This window comes from Fukomys damarensis, unplaced genomic scaffold, assembly GCF_012274545.1.
Source record: "Fukomys damarensis isolate Sample0158 unplaced genomic scaffold, DMR_v1.0_HiC HiC_scaffold_38, whole genome shotgun sequence".
NCBI lineage: Eukaryota > Metazoa > Chordata > Mammalia > Rodentia > Bathyergidae > Fukomys > Fukomys damarensis.
In genome coordinates, this window is record NW_022900950.1 from 29,511,758 (window position 1) to 29,531,789 (window position 20,032).

Consider the following 20,032-nt stretch of genomic DNA (forward strand, 5'->3'; position numbering starts at 1 on the left):
TTTTTTTTTTTTTTTTTTTGTACTGAGGATTGAACTTAGGACCTTGTGCAGCAGGCAGTGGAACCACTGAGCTAAATCCCTGGCCCTCCTGTAACTATTTTAACCAGCTTTATGGGTGTGCAGGGTGCACACACCCTGAAGGGTTTAGCTCCCACTGAACAAGGCAATTGCAAACAGTCTGTGTTTTAAGTTAATTTTGAGTTGTGTATTTCACCTATGAAGCTGTCAAACACTTGAAAGCCACAGCTACTGTTTTCTAAAGGTTCTTTGCACACGAGCGTAAAACACATGTATTGGATTTGGAGATTGTCCAAAAACTGCCCTTTTAACAGCTGAATGTACATCACAGCTGTTTCTTCTAGAAAGATGCACGTCATTGTTATTTTTTTCTTCTCCCACAGAGTGTCTCCTCTGCAGAAGTCTGAGATAGTGGACGTAGTGAAGAAGCGGGTGAAGGCTATCACTCTTGCTATTGGGGATGGTGCCAATGACGTTGGGATGATCCAGACAGCCCATGTGGGAGTAGGGATCAGTGGCAATGAGGGCATGCAAGCCACCAACAACTCGGATTACGCCATTGCACAGGTCAGTTGTGTAAGTGACCAGCTGTTGGGTCTTGTGACAGCGATGGTAGCTAGGCATGGAAGCCTGGTGCTTAACCTACAGTCCAGCTCCAAGAACTTTGCCACCCCATTGAGGTCCTATCTAGATGAAACTACTGGTGCATTTAGATTTCCTTTTTGATCTTCTGCAGTCAAGAGGCCCTGTCTTGCCAGTGTAGTTTCCTCTAGCCAGACATGGGGCTATTCTACTTCTCTGTCATCTAAGCACTGTACTTTTGCTGGCAGAGAGATCCTTGGTCCTATGAATATTTCCTGTCAGCCCCCACTCCTTCTTCTGCTGCACCAGCTTCTCATACATGTTTCCCGCTGAAAATAGCTGAGCTAATAACATTCATTCTCTACCATCACCTCCTGGGACTTCCCCACTTCGTGAAGGTGCTGGCATACACTGACCAGGTGTTTAAGTCAGGGAAAAACAGTGATTTACAGTCCCGCTCAACAGTTATGACTGAGGCGCTGCTGTAGCCTGCTGCTGTGAGGTGACTTGCTGAGTGCATGAACCAGGGTAGGGCCATCATGACTTCATGCTCCAGTAGCAAACGAATCCCTGCTGTCAAGCCAAGTTTATTCCATTCCAACAAGAAATTAGTTGTGTGCAGAGGCTCCTGGTGCACTTTGTGGTTATTGCACAGGTGACCTGAGGATGAAAGACTTGCCTATTCCTATTGACAGCTCAAAGGTGAAGGACAAGAACCAGACTCCTGACTCCTAAGATGTACATCTAGATAACCAGGCTGCTGAATCATCCCTAGATTCCTGATTCCTACTTCAGATTTCAGTGTGTTGTTACTCAGTACCTGTGCCTTCACTGGTTAGCAAGAACTCCCACCTATTTTTGTTTTTAAGATATACACTGTTTAATCACATGAATACAAGGAATAGGGGTTTGTTCCCTCATTAGGCTGAAGTCAGGATCTGCATCTAGAAGTTGAACAAACTTCCTGCAGCTCCAAGGGTTGTGGGATGGTCTTGTGCGACTCACAGTTCCCTTTCCCCAAAGGAGGGCTCTGTGTTAGATCACCTCTCAAGTTCCCTCCTCCTCTGTGTTCTGCACACAGGCAGGAATTTTTAAAATCCACATGGCTCTGAAAAGTGTGCAACACTAATCTTAATCCTTTGTTGATTTCAAATATATCTGAAGGAGAGTTCTTGAAATAGATAAGAGAAAGGATTCTGATTTTTATAGTTGGGAAAGCCAAGGTTCCTTTGTATCAGGTAACCTGCCTCAGGTCTGAGAACAGCCAAGGTCAGAGAAAGGCAGACGCTGGGCTGCTCTACACACCTGCCAGGTTGCTTTCCTGGGTCAGCTGCTCAGAGACCTGTGGGACTTGGGCTTCCTGTACGCTGTCAGCAACTGTGCATGTTATACCTCCCAGCATTAGTAAATACTTGAATTATAACATCATCTGGCTGGAAGGGATCTTAGGAGGTTTCCTAGGAGTTCCAGGCAAATATTTGTCTGTTGTTTTTTTCTTTCAAATGTCCAGGGAAGGGTGATTCTGTGACTTTCTTTATTGGAACTGCATATTAATAGGTCGTGGGATCTGCATCGATTATGCTCCTCAAATTGAAAGGATCAGCGAAGGGTAGACTATGAAGCAGGGCTTTATAACTCTGTTTGGGCTGTTCTTGCCCCAAAGTTTGATAGTTCCCTCTGCTAAAGGAATGGATGGTGCTACGTATGTCTGTGGGCCCTTGTTTCTCCTGTCCCTGGTTGTTTTTGTGATTTGGAGAGGATGCTGTTATTTCAGGGCTGTTTTTGTGCCAATCTTACCACCTCTTCACCCACAACCATGCTGCTTATACCTTAATTCCTATACCAGAAATGCCACAATTGGATGAATCCCTTTGCCTCATCCAGATGATAAACATCTCTGGTTAAAGGTAACATTGTGTGCTTCATCTGTTCATTTATAATGTGGGCATTATACATTTTATTGGGTTTTTGAGGAAGTATCCTGTAAAATGATATATAGAAGACAAAAAATATTGATCTCTGAGATTTGCCCTAGGAAAGCTGTGAAGTAGACAGAGCTCTGGTTCTGTTTCTCTCCTGCCTGCCACATGCTTTTCTACACAGGGGCCATCCGGACTGATGACCGCATCTGTGTAGCTGCCTGTCCCTGGGTGGCCTTGGTTGCCGTGGATGTAATGCTGTGCCTGCAGCCTCGGCTTCCTGTTCTCCTCCAGACAGAATCATTCCTACTCCCACCTTCATAATGTCTTTTGAATGACCTCATGAAGATGGGATTTTGACTTAGGATATATATATAATTTTTTTTACCCCCGCCTGAAAACAAATCATTGTAACACTCAGGTTGAGGTCTCCAGGATCACTCAAGCAGATGTTCTGGTGCCCATTGAAATTTAACACCAGGGAGTCCAGGTCAAATGCAAACTTCCTTTTTATTTGTTTAGCTAGTTATTTTATGATTTCCCCATTCCCCTTTGGAATCCTTAATGAGCCTTTATGAGAAGTTTTATTTTTCCATGTGCACCTACTTCTGCCACTTTGAAGTTGCCCCTTCAATTCTGAGTACATGGATGAGCAGCTCTGCCTTCCCCCGTCTTCTTCAAGAGCTCATTGAAATGTGACTTTACCTAGGGTGTAATTTTCTTTAGTTCTAATGGGAATTTACTTGTAGTTCCGCTTAAAAATTTTTAAGGTATTTTATTTTCACTCAGGGTCTTTCTTTTCTACAGATAGCTAAATTTAATTTCAAAAGTTATCTAAAATTTATGGACAATTCACACTAGCAAAGGAATTTCTAGTCTTCTGAGAAGTTTGCAGATAGGTGTGATTATTTCCTTATAGCTTCAGGGGTTACAGTTTGTAGATTGCCCAGAAGCAGGGATGCTATGACCCTGAATGGAAGAATTAAGATTTTCACTCAAGGCATTTGGGTCTGGTGAAGGCCTTCTAGCTGCAATGCAACATGGCAAGCAGATATAACATCATGATGAGATCTCATGAGAGGCAAAAGGAGGAGGGAAGGGTGGAGTCAGAACCCTCTTACAGGAAGTAGTTAGCCTCTCATGAGAATAAGCTCATTATGAAGACAGTTCCCTTAACGACCCTGTCACCTCCCAGTAGGCTCACCTCATAAAGTCCCCACACTGGGATTGAACCTCTAACGCAGGGAGCCTTTCAGGACTGACTGCACAACCACAGCAGCAGCTGAGAGGAGTGCCAACCCAGTGTGAGGCAGTTTGAGCGTATAGAAGTTATGAATTTAGACCAAATTTCTCCTCACGGTATATTCTTATCAGATCATGATACAATCTACAAAACCAAAAGTGGGGCAAAGAACCTCACTTCCCTCCTTCCACCTTGTGGTTCACACTTTTTAGGCCTCCCGAGAATAGGACACAAAAGGGAAAGGCAGGATATAAGGAGGCTGAAGAGATATTATTCAAAGGTCCCTTGCCCCAAGGAGGATGTATGGATTTTATCGGCATATTACTGGCTCCTCTCTCAAGCTACAGGATCCATTGCATCACTTTCTACTTAGAGCCAGTTAGCTGCTCCAGTTGCATAGTACTCTGGCAAGGGAAACTTGTTGGAGGCAAAAAGGTATGCCAATCAGACGCAAAATAAAAGAGAGAACAAAATGGGTGTAGAAGTGGAGTCAGTGTATGTGTGCTATATCTACATCTGTGTGTATGTGTATGAACATCTGTGTGTGTCCGTCTCTTTGTGTGCCCATGAGTGTGTTTGTGTGCCTCTGTATCCATATGCCTATGTACGTAAATGTTTTTAACTTGCAGGCTGACAGTGAGAAGTTTGTGTGTCCACTTGTGTATCTTTTTTTAAAAAAAATGCAATATGATATGTGTCCTTTGTGTCTTGCTTCTGTTGTCACCATAAAAATCCGTGACCGAAGTGTAGAGAGACATGTGATTCCCACTATACTTTTCTTCCAATTCAAGTTGTCTTTTTAATAATTAAGATCCTAAAAAGCATTACTTCCGTAGAATCCCATGAGGTTGTCATGAATAGTCTAGCATCATCTTGGGGAAAGTAATAATTAGGGTAAGATATGAGGTTTTAGTTGTTCTCCCGTGGCCTGAAAGCTCCCCCTACAGGGAATGCTTTTGTCATGTGCCTCACAGGATCTGTTTCCTCTAGTGAGAAGAAACTATGTTTTCTGCTCATAAGGACATTTTGTGATTTTCTTTTCTGAAGAACAGGATCTGGATCTGTGTTCTCTTTCAGTTTTCCTACTTGGAGAAGTTGCTGTTGGTTCATGGAGCCTGGAGCTACAACCGGGTGACCAAGTGCATATTGTACTGTTTCTATAAGAACGTGGTTCTCTACATCATTGAGGTAAGGAAGAGGAATTTTTTGCCCTGAGAAGAGCATCTTTAAGCAAAGTTGCCTCAAGAAAGGATTTTGTTAATATGAAATTAATGAAACTAATTAACCTGCTATAGCTCTTTAACCCATTCACACCAAAGATTGAAAGCTTTTTGAATTTTTGTATGAAATTCACGTTACCAAGAAAAATTCAAGGAGCAAAAATTTGAAGAGAACACATTTCATTTTGTTCCAGAAATGGAACCAACACAACTTGCATGTTGCCTCCTTGGAAGCTGGCTGTACCTCTGGGTCTTGAGCCTCATGTTCAATAATCAAAGCTGGGCTACACTCTTTCTTCCCTGCCATCCATACCTTCCCCCTGCATTCTGCTCTCCCTTCTGATTCCTGGGGGCCTCTTTCCCTGCTTCTGCCTTTATGTCCTATCCTGGGGTAGGATGTTGCTGTCACTCACACCCTTCTTTTCTAGGGGTAGTTTGAGACCGGAAGTGGCCAGTGCCCAGTAGCAGACATTCTCATCTTTCTTGGTGGGCACTGAGACACTTCTAGAAAGGCACAGGGCCTGGTTACTAGTCATATTTCTCTTGGGTTCTGTGGGTCTCCTGAACATTCTTTCACTGATCCTAGGATATCAAGTCCTAACAGTACTTGTATAGGGAGGGTGTGAGAGTGAGCAGGGTATTGGGACAGAAAAAAAACAAGATAATTTAAAATGTTGCCATGACTTCATACTTTTTTTGTCCAACAATTTTGCAAGATGGTGACTCGGCTACTAGCAAAATAGATGTGCTTGCAAGAAGGCTGGTCCCAAAAAAAAGTGGAAAAAGCATTTTATGTTTGAAATCAGTGCTACTGGTCACTTCATTCTTAAGAACAGTTTGTTGCTAAGGTATGGCTTTGAGGTTAACATGACAAGTGGGTTTCCAAATGTATTTAGAAAAAGAGAACCAGGCAGTCACTCTATGAAGGAATAGGAAGCGATAGTCACTCTATATTAATTGCTTATGGTGTTTTAATATCTCATTCTGTTATGTGTGGTTTCTCTCGACTCTTGGCAAAGATAATAATCAAGTCAGAGATCATTGTTTTCTGATGCACTCTGTTAAAATATTCAACTCAGACAACAAGTGGCTTACTCATGGAAGTGTAAATGACTGCTTCTCTACCAACTCCTCTAATTTTTCCTAAAGAATCATTAAGGTCAAATAGGTTCATGTCATCATCTGGTAAGTAAAGTACTAAAAAGGCTGATTTTCCCAAGCTGTGCAAGTTGCACACTTCAGAAGGCTACTCGGGCAAGGGTGTAAATGGTGCAGAAACATAGCTCCTGCTTCTCTATCCCTCAGACTTCTTGAGGTTCATCTGGAAACAGCCATGCCTTTTCCCAATTTCCAAAAGAGGCAGCTTCTTTGCTCACCTGTGTACCCAAGGGACAGTTGCATCTGCAGAGAAGATGCTTCTTGTAGCTTGCACAAAGCCTCCTCATAGGGATGAGTAATCAAAGAGATGTAGGCAGAGTTTTAAAAACTGACCTGTTCCTTATTTGGATCCTTCGTGTGAGATGATATCTGCTTGTATTAAACACGGCAGTATTATCTCTTTTAAGAAAATATTCAGCAGGACCTCAAGAAATTAGGGGACAGAATTGACATTCAGTAGTTTGAGGTTAAAATCGATATAACTTCAAAAATTATACACAATGTGTACGCTTGTCTTATGCTGTAATAGTCAACTTCACCTGCTCCGGGTAGGAACATCGGATGCTAGTGTTGTGAACTCTGTAGGCTTTGTCTTCTTCTTGCTTGCATTTGCACATTTCCTTTTTGGCACTTAAAGATGTCTGCCCCTTTCTTCTTCAACAAGTCTTCGCATCCATGATAGGAGTCACTTTAAATGTCATGAGGGTCACAGATGATAGTGTATAGGGCTATTAGAATCCCTGCTCCTAATGCCATTCCAAGGTTCACAGTGTTTTGTGCTCTTCTAGCTGTTGGCTTCAGAAGTTTTTCTTAGTAATCTGGTTTTCCTCACCATCATCAGATTACAGATAGGCTGGACTGCTTACTGAGACATTCCGCATGAAGCTACCACGTCTTTCACTTTCCACAGCACCCCTCAGTGGCCCTTCTTAGTCATTTACACCTACTATCTTGCCTTTTTAATTTTTTTTTAACTTCAAGTGGGCTCAGGCTGACAAGAGTATAATTTTAGTCCATCTGAAAACTTTGATTTGGAATGAGGCCCTGAAAGTGCCATAAAGTGTCCAAATTAATTTTTTATTATAGCTGAGCAATAATTGTTAAATGGTCTTCTATAAATGGCCTTTTCAAGTATTCTTTTTAAAGTTAAAAATGCAAAGAGACTCCACTACTCTGTGCCTAATTTTCAGTTTCATATTTCTAGAAAATACTAATTTGGAAACCAAGAAAACAAAACCCTTGACTAAGCCCATGTGGTAAGAGCACAGACTTAGTATTATTATTATTGCCCAATTAGTTCCCTGGCATCAGCACACACCTCACATAAAATTTTAGAAATACAAAGGTATTACTTGCATATTAGCTTAATATATTTGATTTACAAAATCAGAGACTGTTATAAGTTGATTTGCTCATTTACAAACAAAAAATACTAAAGGTTACCTTATAATCAGTTAAGTAAAAATAAATGAAATACATTACTCATTTCTCTTACATAGTTTTCTCATAAGTCAAGCAAAGGCCTTTTACAATAGCCAATATGTTCACATCTTAAATATTCTCTGATACATGTAATACCAGTCACTTAAGAATTCGTTCTAGCTGGGTTTGGTGGCCATATATTACCCAGGCAATTAAGCAACTTAGCAAGATGCTGTCTCACAATTTAAAAAATACGGAAAAGAACTAGATGTGTAGATCAATTGAAAACTCTGGGTTAAATCTCCAATATGACCCAAAAATATTTGGGGAGGATTAAAACACACATACTTCATGGCCTTAGGTCTAATTATGATTTATATCATTATTATATGATTTGAATTATCAGTAAAGACTGTAGGGGAAACCTGTAAGCCTGTGACATTATACACTGTACTTACTTGGTATATTAATGTACAAGATGGGTTTCCCCACAGGGACTTATGGATATACGGACATGTTCCCATTGCTATACAGAACATGCACTGGACATTTCCTTCACTCTCGTCTTTCCCTTATGTATTATCTGTCTTGATCTTTACTCTGTTGTTACTGAGATATTAAGCAAATGTTTTTAGATAATATTTGTCATATTGCACATTCTGCGATTCAAAGTGTCTTTCTGAAGCCATTCACAGTTCATACATAGAACCCTGGTCCATGATATTTCACTGCATGGCTTCCCACCATCTGTTTATCTACTTCTTGCATTGATAGCTGCCATGTTATCTCCAGTTTCACCCAAAAGGAGTCTTGTGGGATAACAACTTTACCTCTGCACTGATAACAGACATTCCACCAAAATGATGTTGAACTAACTAGGCCATTTGTATCACAGTGCCTTGAATGTAGCTTGTGCTCCATTTGTGTACTTTTATCTGTGCGAAGATTCTTTGTTGCTGGTAGATTTTATTCATGCTTGTTGAACGTGTCACATAAAATTTATTTAGGCCAAAGTACCCATTAGTTGAAGTGATTTAAAAATGAAAAAAACAAAATAGAATCTGTGTTTTCATGGTGGGCCTGTTAAAAGATAAAAGCAAAAACTTCATACAGTCTTTGCCTCCGTCTTCTGTGCCACTGACTTTAGAGTTTTTTACCTTTTATAAAACCACTAGTTGTACTTTCTCAACCATCTCTAATGCATCCAAAATATCATTTCTAAAATATAGTCAGTCAGTTCCAGGACCCAGCACAGTGTTTTGAAGAGAGATGCTCAAGATGTTGGCTGTGAATGACTGGTGAATGCATGTCTGTCTTCCAGCTGTGCCCAGGACCCCTGACTTCTCACAAAATCTCCATCTCTCTGTCATGCATTGCTCCTCTGCAGTGTGGGGACCAATTGCCAGCAGCTTCATTTCCCACTGCATCCCACCTCTCTGTTTTTGATAAATGTTTTTCATTGATGTATCATTAACATACACCAAGATATACTCCCTTCAATTATATAATTTTATGAATTAAAACTGAAATTTATCAAGAGAAACAAATTGGCAATTTTGTGTTTGCCTCCCATAGGCAATGGTGATAAGCTGTCCAGAAGAGTTCTGGAGATGGACGGGGTGATTGTTGCTCAGTTCTGTAAATGTACTGGAAATGTAGTGCAAGTGTGAATCATTAGAACTGTACATAGGAAAATGGTTAAGATCGTGCTTTGTGTTGTATCTATTAAAATATATCCAATAAAATATAGAAAGAGGAAGGGAAAGAGAAAGAAAAATATGGAAGGAAGGGAGGGAGGGGAAAGAATGTCACAAGCACTTCTCAACGTTAGTCACCTTGAAGAAGACAAAAAATACAAAAGCAGAGTGTATGTTTTGGAAACTTACTGAGGATTTGAAAAATAAATTTTAAATGGGGTTTAGTTTTGTGTTAAGCCAATTAAAATGGTAAGTTTCATGGCTGTGGTCAGGTGGACTATGTTTCCCAATAGCCTGGCCGAGCAGAGGAGATTCCTGAAGCCATCTGGGTGAGTGTGCTCCCTGCATGTCTGCATTGGACAATGGGAATGGGAATAAAATTAGCAAAAGCAAGGAATCAGGCTGAGCAGGGTGTATAAGTAGCCAGTGAATGTGATCTAAATAATTTGGTAGGAGTCCTGTTGCCATTTCAAACTGGGATTCCCTTTTTCATTTTGGAATAGGCAGGTTACATAGTAAAAGTGACTCAGAAAATTTGTAAATATGTAGGACAGATGGTAAGCAGAGAACTTAAATGTAATTTTGCAGTTTTAAGCCTGGGGCATAAATCATGATCATTGTGTAACTATCTGTTCTTGTAATTTATAGGCAGAAGGCAAGGACTGATTTCCCTGAACTCTTTGATTTTGACAATGAGATGATTTTTCCTTAAATGTAAAATTGGGGGTGAAGAGGTTAGGTAAGGATTCCTATAAATTCCTGAAGTCCTAATGTGAACTCTTTGTGGTACCCAAAAGAAAAGGTTGACAATGTTCTTTAAAGTCTCTGCACCGGTCAGTAAACTAGGAGTTAGTTATTCAATATTTCCTCAATAGAATACAGCTTGAAAGCACAGTAGCAGTAGCAGCAGCATTTTAAGCATTGCCTAGTTTTGCATTCATCCATTAGACTTTAAGAATCCTGAGAAAATGTCATTTGGAATGAAAATTTTAGTGGTAGTATAGTTTAAATACTAAAACTTGAATTTAACCTTTATTTTGAAAAAAATTCAGATATGAATCTCTCATAGACTTTGGTATAACATAAACATGTTCTGCCAGATTGTGTTTGAAGTAGAGATGAAGCTTTGAAATTATCTGGGTGATTATTGCTGGGTGATTTGTACATAGAGAATAAACATATCATATAAATATTTTTGTGAAAATACAGAAGTAATATGCTACTTAGAGCATCTACATACTTTTGGAAACCTGTGTAACAAATTTTAGTATTTTCTTAAGGTCATTCTAGTATTTTCTTGGGTTATGATATCTAGGCCAGGAAAAGGGAAGCCTATTTTTCAAGGAAACCTGGGAATATTATCACTGAATGAGAAATAGGGATTTTAAGACCGTAACAAATTTTGGTACCCAACATAACCCCAGCAACAGAATTTAGTAGATTGCTGTTGAACATTGGTCAACATCAGACACATTCAAAGCAAGCAAAAAACTTCTCTATAATACTGCAGGATGTGAATAAAAGGCTTACCAACATTTTATTTCCTGTTCACTCAAATTTTTAAAGTATGATTTATTATAGTTTATGTATAAATTATCACTGTAATTCAAAATATTCTCACCAGATGAGTTCTTTGAATTTTTTATTTTTGAAAACATACACAATATTCCCTTTGGCTGTTTTTATACCTTTGTAAAGTCAGTGATTTTGGAGTGGATTTTGCTTTAAATGTAAGAATCCATAAAGAATAGATATTCAAAACCATGATAAAAAATCCATGTAGTGACTCTTTCCCCTCAAATATAATATATGACTTAAATATATCTTGACAAAATGTATTTCAAACTTGATATGTGAGATATTTTATTATGATAACAAATAAAATTCCTAATAGCTGAGCTTTCCTCCTATAGTCTGTGTGTCTGCTTTCGAAGAGGTGGCTTTATATTTCCAATATAATTTGGAGAGCTAGACTGGCATGTGAGCTTAATGTTACCATGTTAATATTCAAATGACAGGTTTAAAAGGCCTTCCAGTAAGTGTTGTGGCCTTACCAAGTGTGCAAAGTATCCATTCTCTGTGAAAAGCTTTGATCAGATATTGGCCACTTGATCTATAGCAGGTGCAGGGAGTGTTAAGACCAAGGATAAGGGGACAAGCTCTGCAGCTCTCCCTGTCAGAAGGGAGTAGGAAGGGGGAATATAGTATAAGCGGCCCAAGGTCTGTGCCCATGGAGAACTCTGTGTGCATAGTTCTCTGCGGCAGCCCAACAGTATCTCTGCTTATGGAGTCCGTGATTGCCTCGGTGCTTCCTATTCTGTGCTGATAATTTTAAAACAATAATTACAATTTTCAAATGTAATTTTATCCTATTTAGAGACACTTGCCACTGGGCAATTGAGAAATTACCTTGAAATAGAAACATTCCAAATTCTACTTTTCTTGCCTTATACTGAAGTCAGGCACTCTTGGGCCATGGCAACAAGTAGAACAGGAACCTTCCTCTTTTAATAGAGTGGGAGTGCAGATAAGAAATCCCACAGTTACAATCCAGCATCATGGCTTCTCTTTGGCGGCTTGCAGTGGGGACTTACAGCAGTGCTTTATAGTGGCGGTAGGTTAGGGCCTCCATGTCCCAGGATGAAGTGAGTTAAGATGTGAAGGATGAGTAGGAACGCTTAGGTGAAAGGGCCGGAAGGAGAGGGTCAGGTCAGTGCGCCAAAGAGAGGCCAGCACCTGTCTTTCCCATTCTATGCTGTTTATTCCAGCTCTGTGATAAATGTCAGAAGTTAGCTGAGCCCTCAGTAAATAACAGGGAAGGGGTTTTATATTTCAGTCGGAAGATGGCTACAGAACTAGTTAGACATGTGCTCAGGAATGTTCTCAGAAGCCAGTTGCTTGCTGCTAGTGGATAGCACTGGCAGTTTATTAGCCAAAAGTGGAGGGGAGCAGGAGGAGATGGTTATAAAGCCAGCAACACACTAGCAGTCTGGAGGGATTCCCCTGCAAGATTCACAATCACTTTGAACTCTATAAAAATAGACTCTTAGGCCTTTTACATGTGATAGTGTATGCTTTTTTTAAAAAATGGTGTTTTTGCAGCTGCCTTACTGAAAAGGATCATTATAAAATCTCAACATTTAAAAAAATACGGGATTTAGCTCAGTGATGCTGCCCCCTGCCTCAAAAGAACAAGGTCCCAAGTTCGATCCCCTGTACAAAAATATATATATATATGTGTGTGTGTGTGTATGTATTGTGTGTATGTGTGTGTGTATATATATATTGACTGTTTAGAAACTGAGTTTTTTGAAACTCCATAAAATGCTAAAGTGTCCTTGGAGTAGAAAAGTCCAAGTCCATCGTTTCTTGGCCTTTTGGCTAAGATCAAGTGTAAAAAGTACAAGTCAAAAAAACCAAGTCAATATAAAAGACCTATAGGATCACAGGAGCTATAATGTGGGCTGGCACTATGTGTTTACCTCTGGGCTGCCCACGTCTCTCCCTGCCTAGGTACTGTGGCAGAAACAAAATTAAAGCCCCAGCACTGGGGGGGGGGTGGATCTAGCTCACTTCACCTCATGCATTAACACTACCATATTCCAACTTGCTTCCCTTCCTATTGTATGCATAGATCACACCATATAGCTTAGGACTGATTGCTTGTAAGGGTTAAATTTATTGTCCAAACTGGCTCTGACTTTGCTAAGAATAGGGACCATTTCTTTACAACTTTATTCCTATAGGACTAAGTACACAAGATTTTATAAGCAGGATATTCTATTGACTACATTACAGTTGAAGAAACTTGTGCGAATCTTTAGTGGGGAGGCATTTTTTGTTTTTGTTTTGTCATTTTCACTTTTAACTATAAAAAAGATAACTTTGATAGCATATCACTTGCTTTTCCTTTATGAAGTGACTTTCTAATTGAAACATTCCTCTAAATATTAGATGAATTTATATTACATGTTATCTCACCACATTCTTTGAGAGAATGAAGAATAATTTTGATTAAAATACTTAAAGCACATTCCTGCCTTGGTCTAAATTTTATTTTGGCTGAGAGTCTTAATGGTTATTCATTCTTGTGGCTCTACTAGTAAGGTTTTTCCTGGTGATTCCTCTTGATATTTGTTTTTTTTGTGTGTGTGTGTTATTCTTCTGCATCTCTTCTTGACCTTTCATCTGCCAGTGCCGCCCAAAACTTTTGACATCAGATTTCCTCTAATTTTTAAAATTAATTGTGTTACAATATAGGAGCACAGATTCACTTCTCATGACTGTCTATCCATTTTTGTCTCCATGTACTCCAATAACACCATTGTGAGCAAGTGGGTTTCAGTGGCACTTACTTAACAATGTCAGAAGGTCCAAGATCCAACATGTGGATTCATCAACAGGTTGTAAGAAAGCCCATGCGACAACGGGGAGAACGTGCTCTGTAGCAGAAGATTATGAAAAGGAGGCTAGGAGGGTGCGTGACACGTCTCTCCCATGGTGGGAAGTGATGGTGTTGGTTGACAGTCATGCGTTTGTTAGCAGAGGTACAAGATGCCTTCTCCTGTCCTCCATTTCTCTAAACTGGTCAGGCTGACCTAGATTTTGCAGCCTGGGCTGTAGATTTTGGCCCACAGTTTTAAAACATCCTTATGGATACAAGTAAAATGTAATTATTCATGTTAATGCAGTTTGTTTTTCTTGTACTTAAGAGTTTGTTGACTTTTACCTCTAGGTCAGGGAGATTCTATTTATACTTATCACATTTATACTCATCTCTCTCTAGCAAGTCTCTGTGCTTCTAAGTGGTAAATAATCTCTCTTGCATTCTGATGAATCACTTGAGCAGCTAGATTGGTTTGCCAGTAGATGTCCTGGGTATTTAGAAAGCCCTCCTCTTTTCAAGTACAAGGTCCTGGCAGACCAAGTGAACTATTTAAAGAAGGTTCAAGAAGAGGAATGTTGTCTTTCTTGCCTGGTTTTTCAAACCTAGGCGAGGCAAAGTAGTTTCACCCTATTGGATACCATTTGTACCTCCAGCATACTAGTAAAATATTGATTGAAACATTGGCCTCTAGAGTCTAGAGCTTATAGGATGAACTTTTATTATTCGTCCTTTAAGCTTCATGCTGTTCTGGTACTCTTTTTTGTTAGTCCCTTGCCAACTTCAAAGTTGCTTTTTCATAACATAAGCTTTTTCCTGCTTGTTAGCCTCACTTAAGGGGATTGCTCTACTCTTTTCAAAGTCTTTATTACGACAGCAGACTGCTGTCTTAGTTAATTTTCTCATTGCTGAGACAAAATACCCAACACCACGAGTTAAGGAAAAAGGTTTATTTAGCTCGTAGTTTGTAGAGGTTTCAGTTCATAGTCAGTTGGCTCCAAGGCAGGTGGCATGGCAGAGGGGCATTGCAGAAGAGCAACAGCTCACAGAAGGCAGGAGGCAGCAAGCAGAAAGTGACAAAATGGCAATGAGCAGCTTCTTTCTGTCCTTTGATATTTTGTCCAGCTACCACCCTCTCTCAAACCAGTCAGGGAACTAATTTAGTAATCACATACCCTTAATCCCAGCATCACACATTAGATCCAGCCACCTCTGAAAAAGCCCCACCTATGATGGCATGAGGTTTTGGGGGGACATCTAGACACAAGCCATAACAACTACTTTCTTTTTTATATGGTATAATTTACTTGCAATAAAATTAACTTTTGGAGTATACAGTTCTCAGAGTCTTGCCAAATGCATGCAGCAGTGTTCTCACACCACACATGGGGGCAGAACTGTGTGTCATGTCTCCAGAAATCCCCCAACCCCCACTGCCACACACCCAGCCCCTGGGAATGACTGGCCTGTGTTCTAAACCTGTAATTCTGCCTTTCTCAGAATGTCGCATGATGGAATTATATCATATGGTGTTCCAGTTCTGACATAATAGGCTTGAGATTCATCGAAGCTGTTGTGTCAGTCGTTCATCCTTTTTGAAAAATTGCTGAGTAGTTCTCCATTTCACGACTGTACCACCATTCATGTATTTATTCACCTGTTGAAGGACATTTGGGCTATTTCCCACTTTTGGAAATTATGCATAACTCCTTTATTACAAACTCATGGTCAGGTTTTAGTATAAACAGAGTTTCATTTCACTTGGTAAATATTAATAATGAGTACATATCCATTTTATTTCCTTATTTTGCATTATTTCTCATAATCTTATTTGCTGTGGGTATTTGTTGAAGTATCTCTTCACATCTTACATCATTGCATATTTTGAACAATATATTCATTCACTCAAGTCCAGAATTTCCCTTAAGGTGAGTAGCCTGCACAATGTGTGAATGACTAATAGATTCTCCCAGTTGGCCTCCAAATTTTCCTTTCTAATCGCACGTCTACCATCACCCTAGTCTCTTGTGGTTTTAATGGAACTTTTGGAAAAAACTAGGCCAACCTTGGAAAGCAGGAGCTAAAGAAGATCTATCTGTCTCTTTCCCATCTGGTCTCCATCTCACTCACTCAGGTTCTAGGAGGGAAAAGTCAAGCACAAACTTTTTGGTAAGGGCCTTTGATTGCACGTCACTATTGGCTATGACTCTCTGACTTTCTGGCTTGGGTCTTCCAGAATTGATAGTATCCAGAAGCCAACTCCATCGGATACTGTGAACCAGGGACCAGAAAATTATCACTCTAAGGAAAATCATAGTTTAAGGAAGGGCCTGAAAAAAATTTGACTAGTACACCTGGAGAGTGGCTGACAGGGTGGGGAGTTGCCTGGTTCCCAACTCCTGCCCACCCTTCCTAGAGAAAAGAACACCAGGAACCCTTGCTATGGACTTGGCCTCTGCTAAACATACTCTTCCTTTGATGGTCCCACTGATGATGCCTGGACCAGACTGCAGCGTGGTAAAGTAAAGTTTCTACTGAACTCCTATGACTTTTGCGCCATCATAAAAGTGAAAAATTATAACTTGGGGACTGTACAGATTTAAGTATCCCAGAGTTCTGTCAGCCACACCTCCTTTCAGTATTCACTTAGATTTCGCTACTCTGGAGCACCCCACAGTAAGAATAAGCAACAAAGAAGTCTATCCCAGCCACTGGTGTTCATTAATATGAAAATGGAAAATAAGCTTTTCTAGACTAATTGCTGTTCTTGTTGCTAGGTTGGCTTTAAATCTATAAAGCTGCCTATTTATTTTGAGAGAGAGTCTTTCAAGAGAAATCTGCCTCCGGGAAAAGGTGGTCTGTTTGCAGAAATGAAGCACAAATTATTTTATATGTTAATTGATATACCAGAACCAACTTACTCAAATTTATAACTTTCAGAGCAATATCTAGACTTCTATCTGTGCCTATGATTAAAGCTAATGCATTCAATTTTAAGAAGCAGGAAGCAAAATAAATTAGATATCACTCTTGAGCTATAAAAGCTGCAAACCTGAAACCTCAGATAACCAGTACACTCATATCAGGCATTGATTATGATCTGAATGTATTTTCTGTACAATTCAAGTACTAAAGTGTTAGAGTTTAGCATCCCAAATAATAAAAGCGACAAAACAATGCTGCTTATTCCTTTTGGCAGCAGTTTTTGTCAGCTGTATGCAACCACAGAAACTGAGGACATATCCTGCAGGCAGTTCCTGTGAATGTGTCTCATCGAGCCTTGGCAGGTGATTCTCTCTTAGCTGCTTGTCCCACAAAACCCAGGTCAGGTGCCTTGTCCTCCCTGGAATCTGTTCTAACCTCTTGCTCTCAATCTCTGCTTCTGTGAACTTCTTAAAATCAGCAGGGTAGAATGCACCAATTCTTTGAAGCATTTCCAAAGTATTTCTTAATCCATCTAACTAGATCATAATTGCCTTTAAAAGCCAGAAGCGTATCTTTTGTTAATTTCATTAATTTGCTTCAAATCAATCAGGAAAATGGCAATCAGTAAATAATATGCATTTAGTCTCTTAATTCATCTAGCTGCTTGCTGATGTCTGGCAGTCCTTGGAGGAATTTGCCACCTCTTTAATTATTCAGTCCTTGCTATTTTATGGCGGGGCCTGTGAGAAACTACTGGATCTACACAGTTTTGAGTATGTTTCATATTTGGGAATTTCAGCATCTGCCTCTGTGATTTTCAGTGAGCTAATATTTGAAACTAGCCCCACTGCCTGCACAAAAATGTATGATAACTTTTCCAAGCAACCAAAAATAAACAACACCAAAAAGCAAACTAAACAACATTTCCTTGATATGCTGTGTTTTTAATTCCTCTGGAGAATGCCTCTCTGAGTTAGTTTCTATACTTCTTCAGAGTAAATTCTGGGAGTATTATGTAGATTTTCTATTAAATCAAGCTGTCTCAACATTTTATGGGGGGAAAAATCCTACCCAGCCATGTCTACATGGTACAGTAAAATAAAGATAAAATTTTTATTTGCCAAAGTTAGGCAAAATTCTAGTGCACAGTACTTTCAATACCATGAGTCATCTGGGTTTTGTTCTTGTGTGTATGTGATAAGCTCATAAATGTATTAGTATACCTGTGTGTGCACACTAGTGCATACACATCCATATCAACAAGTACAATATACACTTTCAGGATTTCTTAGGAGAGACTTCATGTCCTTTTCTGAATCTTCACTGCAAAAAAAAAATGATGATATAAAAAACATTTCATGTAAACAAATAATGAGGTAACACTAGGAACTAGTCTTTTGCTATCATGTCATGGAAAAGCCACCGGTATTTCTCCTATTATTGTTCTATTCAGGGTACCATTAGTACCTGTCTGATACAAAATATGTATTTGATTTAATAATTCTTGCTAGGAATGTTAAAAGTTCACATTAACTACTACCAATATTTCATTACTTTAATCTCAAATATATCTGAAAAAGATCGAGTACTTCAGAGAAGTCCTACAACAACAGTGGATTTCTCTTCCCTTCTGAATAACACTAAGCAGAAGATAATTGTTTCTTCACTAATGTGCTGAGCCCATCTTTCTAGTAGTGCCTCTTTGAATAAGCGCTTACAAAAGACATGTAAATACACATGGTCTTGAGTTTTGTTTTTCTTTTCTCTCTTTTGTGATTCTTTTTTTTTCTTTTTATTGAGTTTATTGGTACAATCTAGGTATACAGTACAGTTACATTCATTACTGGGATCCTGTACCTCTACATGACAGGTCTTGGTTTTCATTTTTTCCCCTTGTCCCTGCTCTCCCTTTACCCCCTCCTCCCCTTCCCATTTACAAACACTTTGTTTCCATTTTTTCATCTTCTCATATTTTTTTCTTTTCCCTTATTCCCTTTCCCCTACCCTTCCCACTTTCCCCACACCTTTAGCCCTTTTCTTCCTATTTCACATTATTAATTATCTCATTAGGATCTTGGGTACTACCATAGCTTTCTTTTCACACCAGAGAAACTATTTGGTATTTACACATGCGTGACTTATTTATTTCACTTATGAATATATCCTCAATAGGTATCCATTTTCCTATGAATAACTGCAATTTCTCATTGTTTATGGCTGAGTAGTATTCCATTTTATAGAAAATCAAATCTTCTTTATCCAGTTTCCAACTGATGGACAAATGGGCTGTTTCCAAGTTTTAGCTATTACAAACTGTGCCGCTATAAACATTGGTGTGCATATATCGCTGTGGTATGATTCTTTTAATTCTTTTGGAAAGATACCCAGCAGAGGGATGGCTGGGTCAAACGGAACCTCTAGTCCCAGCTCTTTGAGGTATCTCCATATTTATTTCCATAGTGGTTGCACCAGTCTACACTCCCACCAGTGGAGAAGGGTTCCTTTCTCCCTGCAACCCCGCCAACATTTGTTATTGTGTGATTTCTTGATAGCAGCCATTCTTTGTGGGGTGAGGTGGAATCTCAGTGTTGTTTTCATCTGCATCTCTCGAATGACCAGTGATGTGGAACATTTTTTCATATATTTACTTGCCGCTTTTACTTTTTTGTCTGAGAAATGTCTGTTCATTTCGGATGCCCATTTTTTAATTGGGTCTTTATATTGGGGGGGCTGATTGTTTTTCTTTTGTGATTCTATAGAAACCTGTCTGTGGTAAAAATTCCCGGGATGTCTTAGTGAGAAACATTTGCACACTCTTCATCTTCTAACCTGCATTTTACCTGCACTGATTGCAGTTCCTTCTGGTAAATAGGTAGTGCTGTGGTTTACTTGCTGTCTGCTGGGTTCTATGCACTCGGAGTCATGGTTGATAATTTTTTTTTCCCTGCTATTTCTATGGCATCTTTCACAACACGAGCCACAAATGACAGCTACTCTCATCAAGAATTGCTCATCAGTAGTTTCTAAACTAAATAAGCATCAATGGAAAAAAACTTACATTTTATTTAAAATAAGCCATGTGTGGTGATGATGCACACCTATAATCCCAACACTCTGGGAGGTCAATGCAGGGGGATCATAAGTTCCAGCCCAGCCCAGGAAACTTTGCCACTTAGCAAGACCCCGTCTCAAAAAAAAAAAAAAATGGCTGGAGAGGTAGCTCAGTGTGAAGGCCATTGGTTCAATCACCAGAACAATAAAGAAAGAAGGGAGGAAGGAAGGAAAGAAAAATAGCCTTATTAATCAAGTTAGTTGAATGAATTCTTAAAACTAAAATAAAGGAGCCGGGGATTTAGCTCAGCTATTCGGTGGCCTGCCTTGCAAGCATTAAGGACCCGAGTTCAATCCCTGGTACCAAAAAAAAAAAAAAAAAAAAAAAAAAAATAAAAATTTTATTAAAATAC

At 39.4% G+C, this 20,032-nt stretch overlaps 1 protein-coding gene across 4 annotated transcripts in view; it reads left to right on the forward strand.

Annotated features, from left to right (window-relative positions):
* LOC104862098 (phospholipid-transporting ATPase IB) overlaps positions 1-20,032 on the forward strand; it is a 642,570-nt gene that overhangs the window by 404,943 nt on the left and 217,595 nt on the right. For all 4 annotated transcript variants that reach the window (XM_010623803.3, XM_010623807.3, XM_010623808.2 and 1 more), the window contains exons 26-27: positions 402-585; positions 4,840-4,950. In XM_010623803.3, coding sequence (XP_010622105.1) covers positions 402-585; positions 4,840-4,950 — 295 coding nt within the window. The remainder of the gene's footprint in view (positions 1-401; positions 586-4,839; positions 4,951-20,032) is intronic.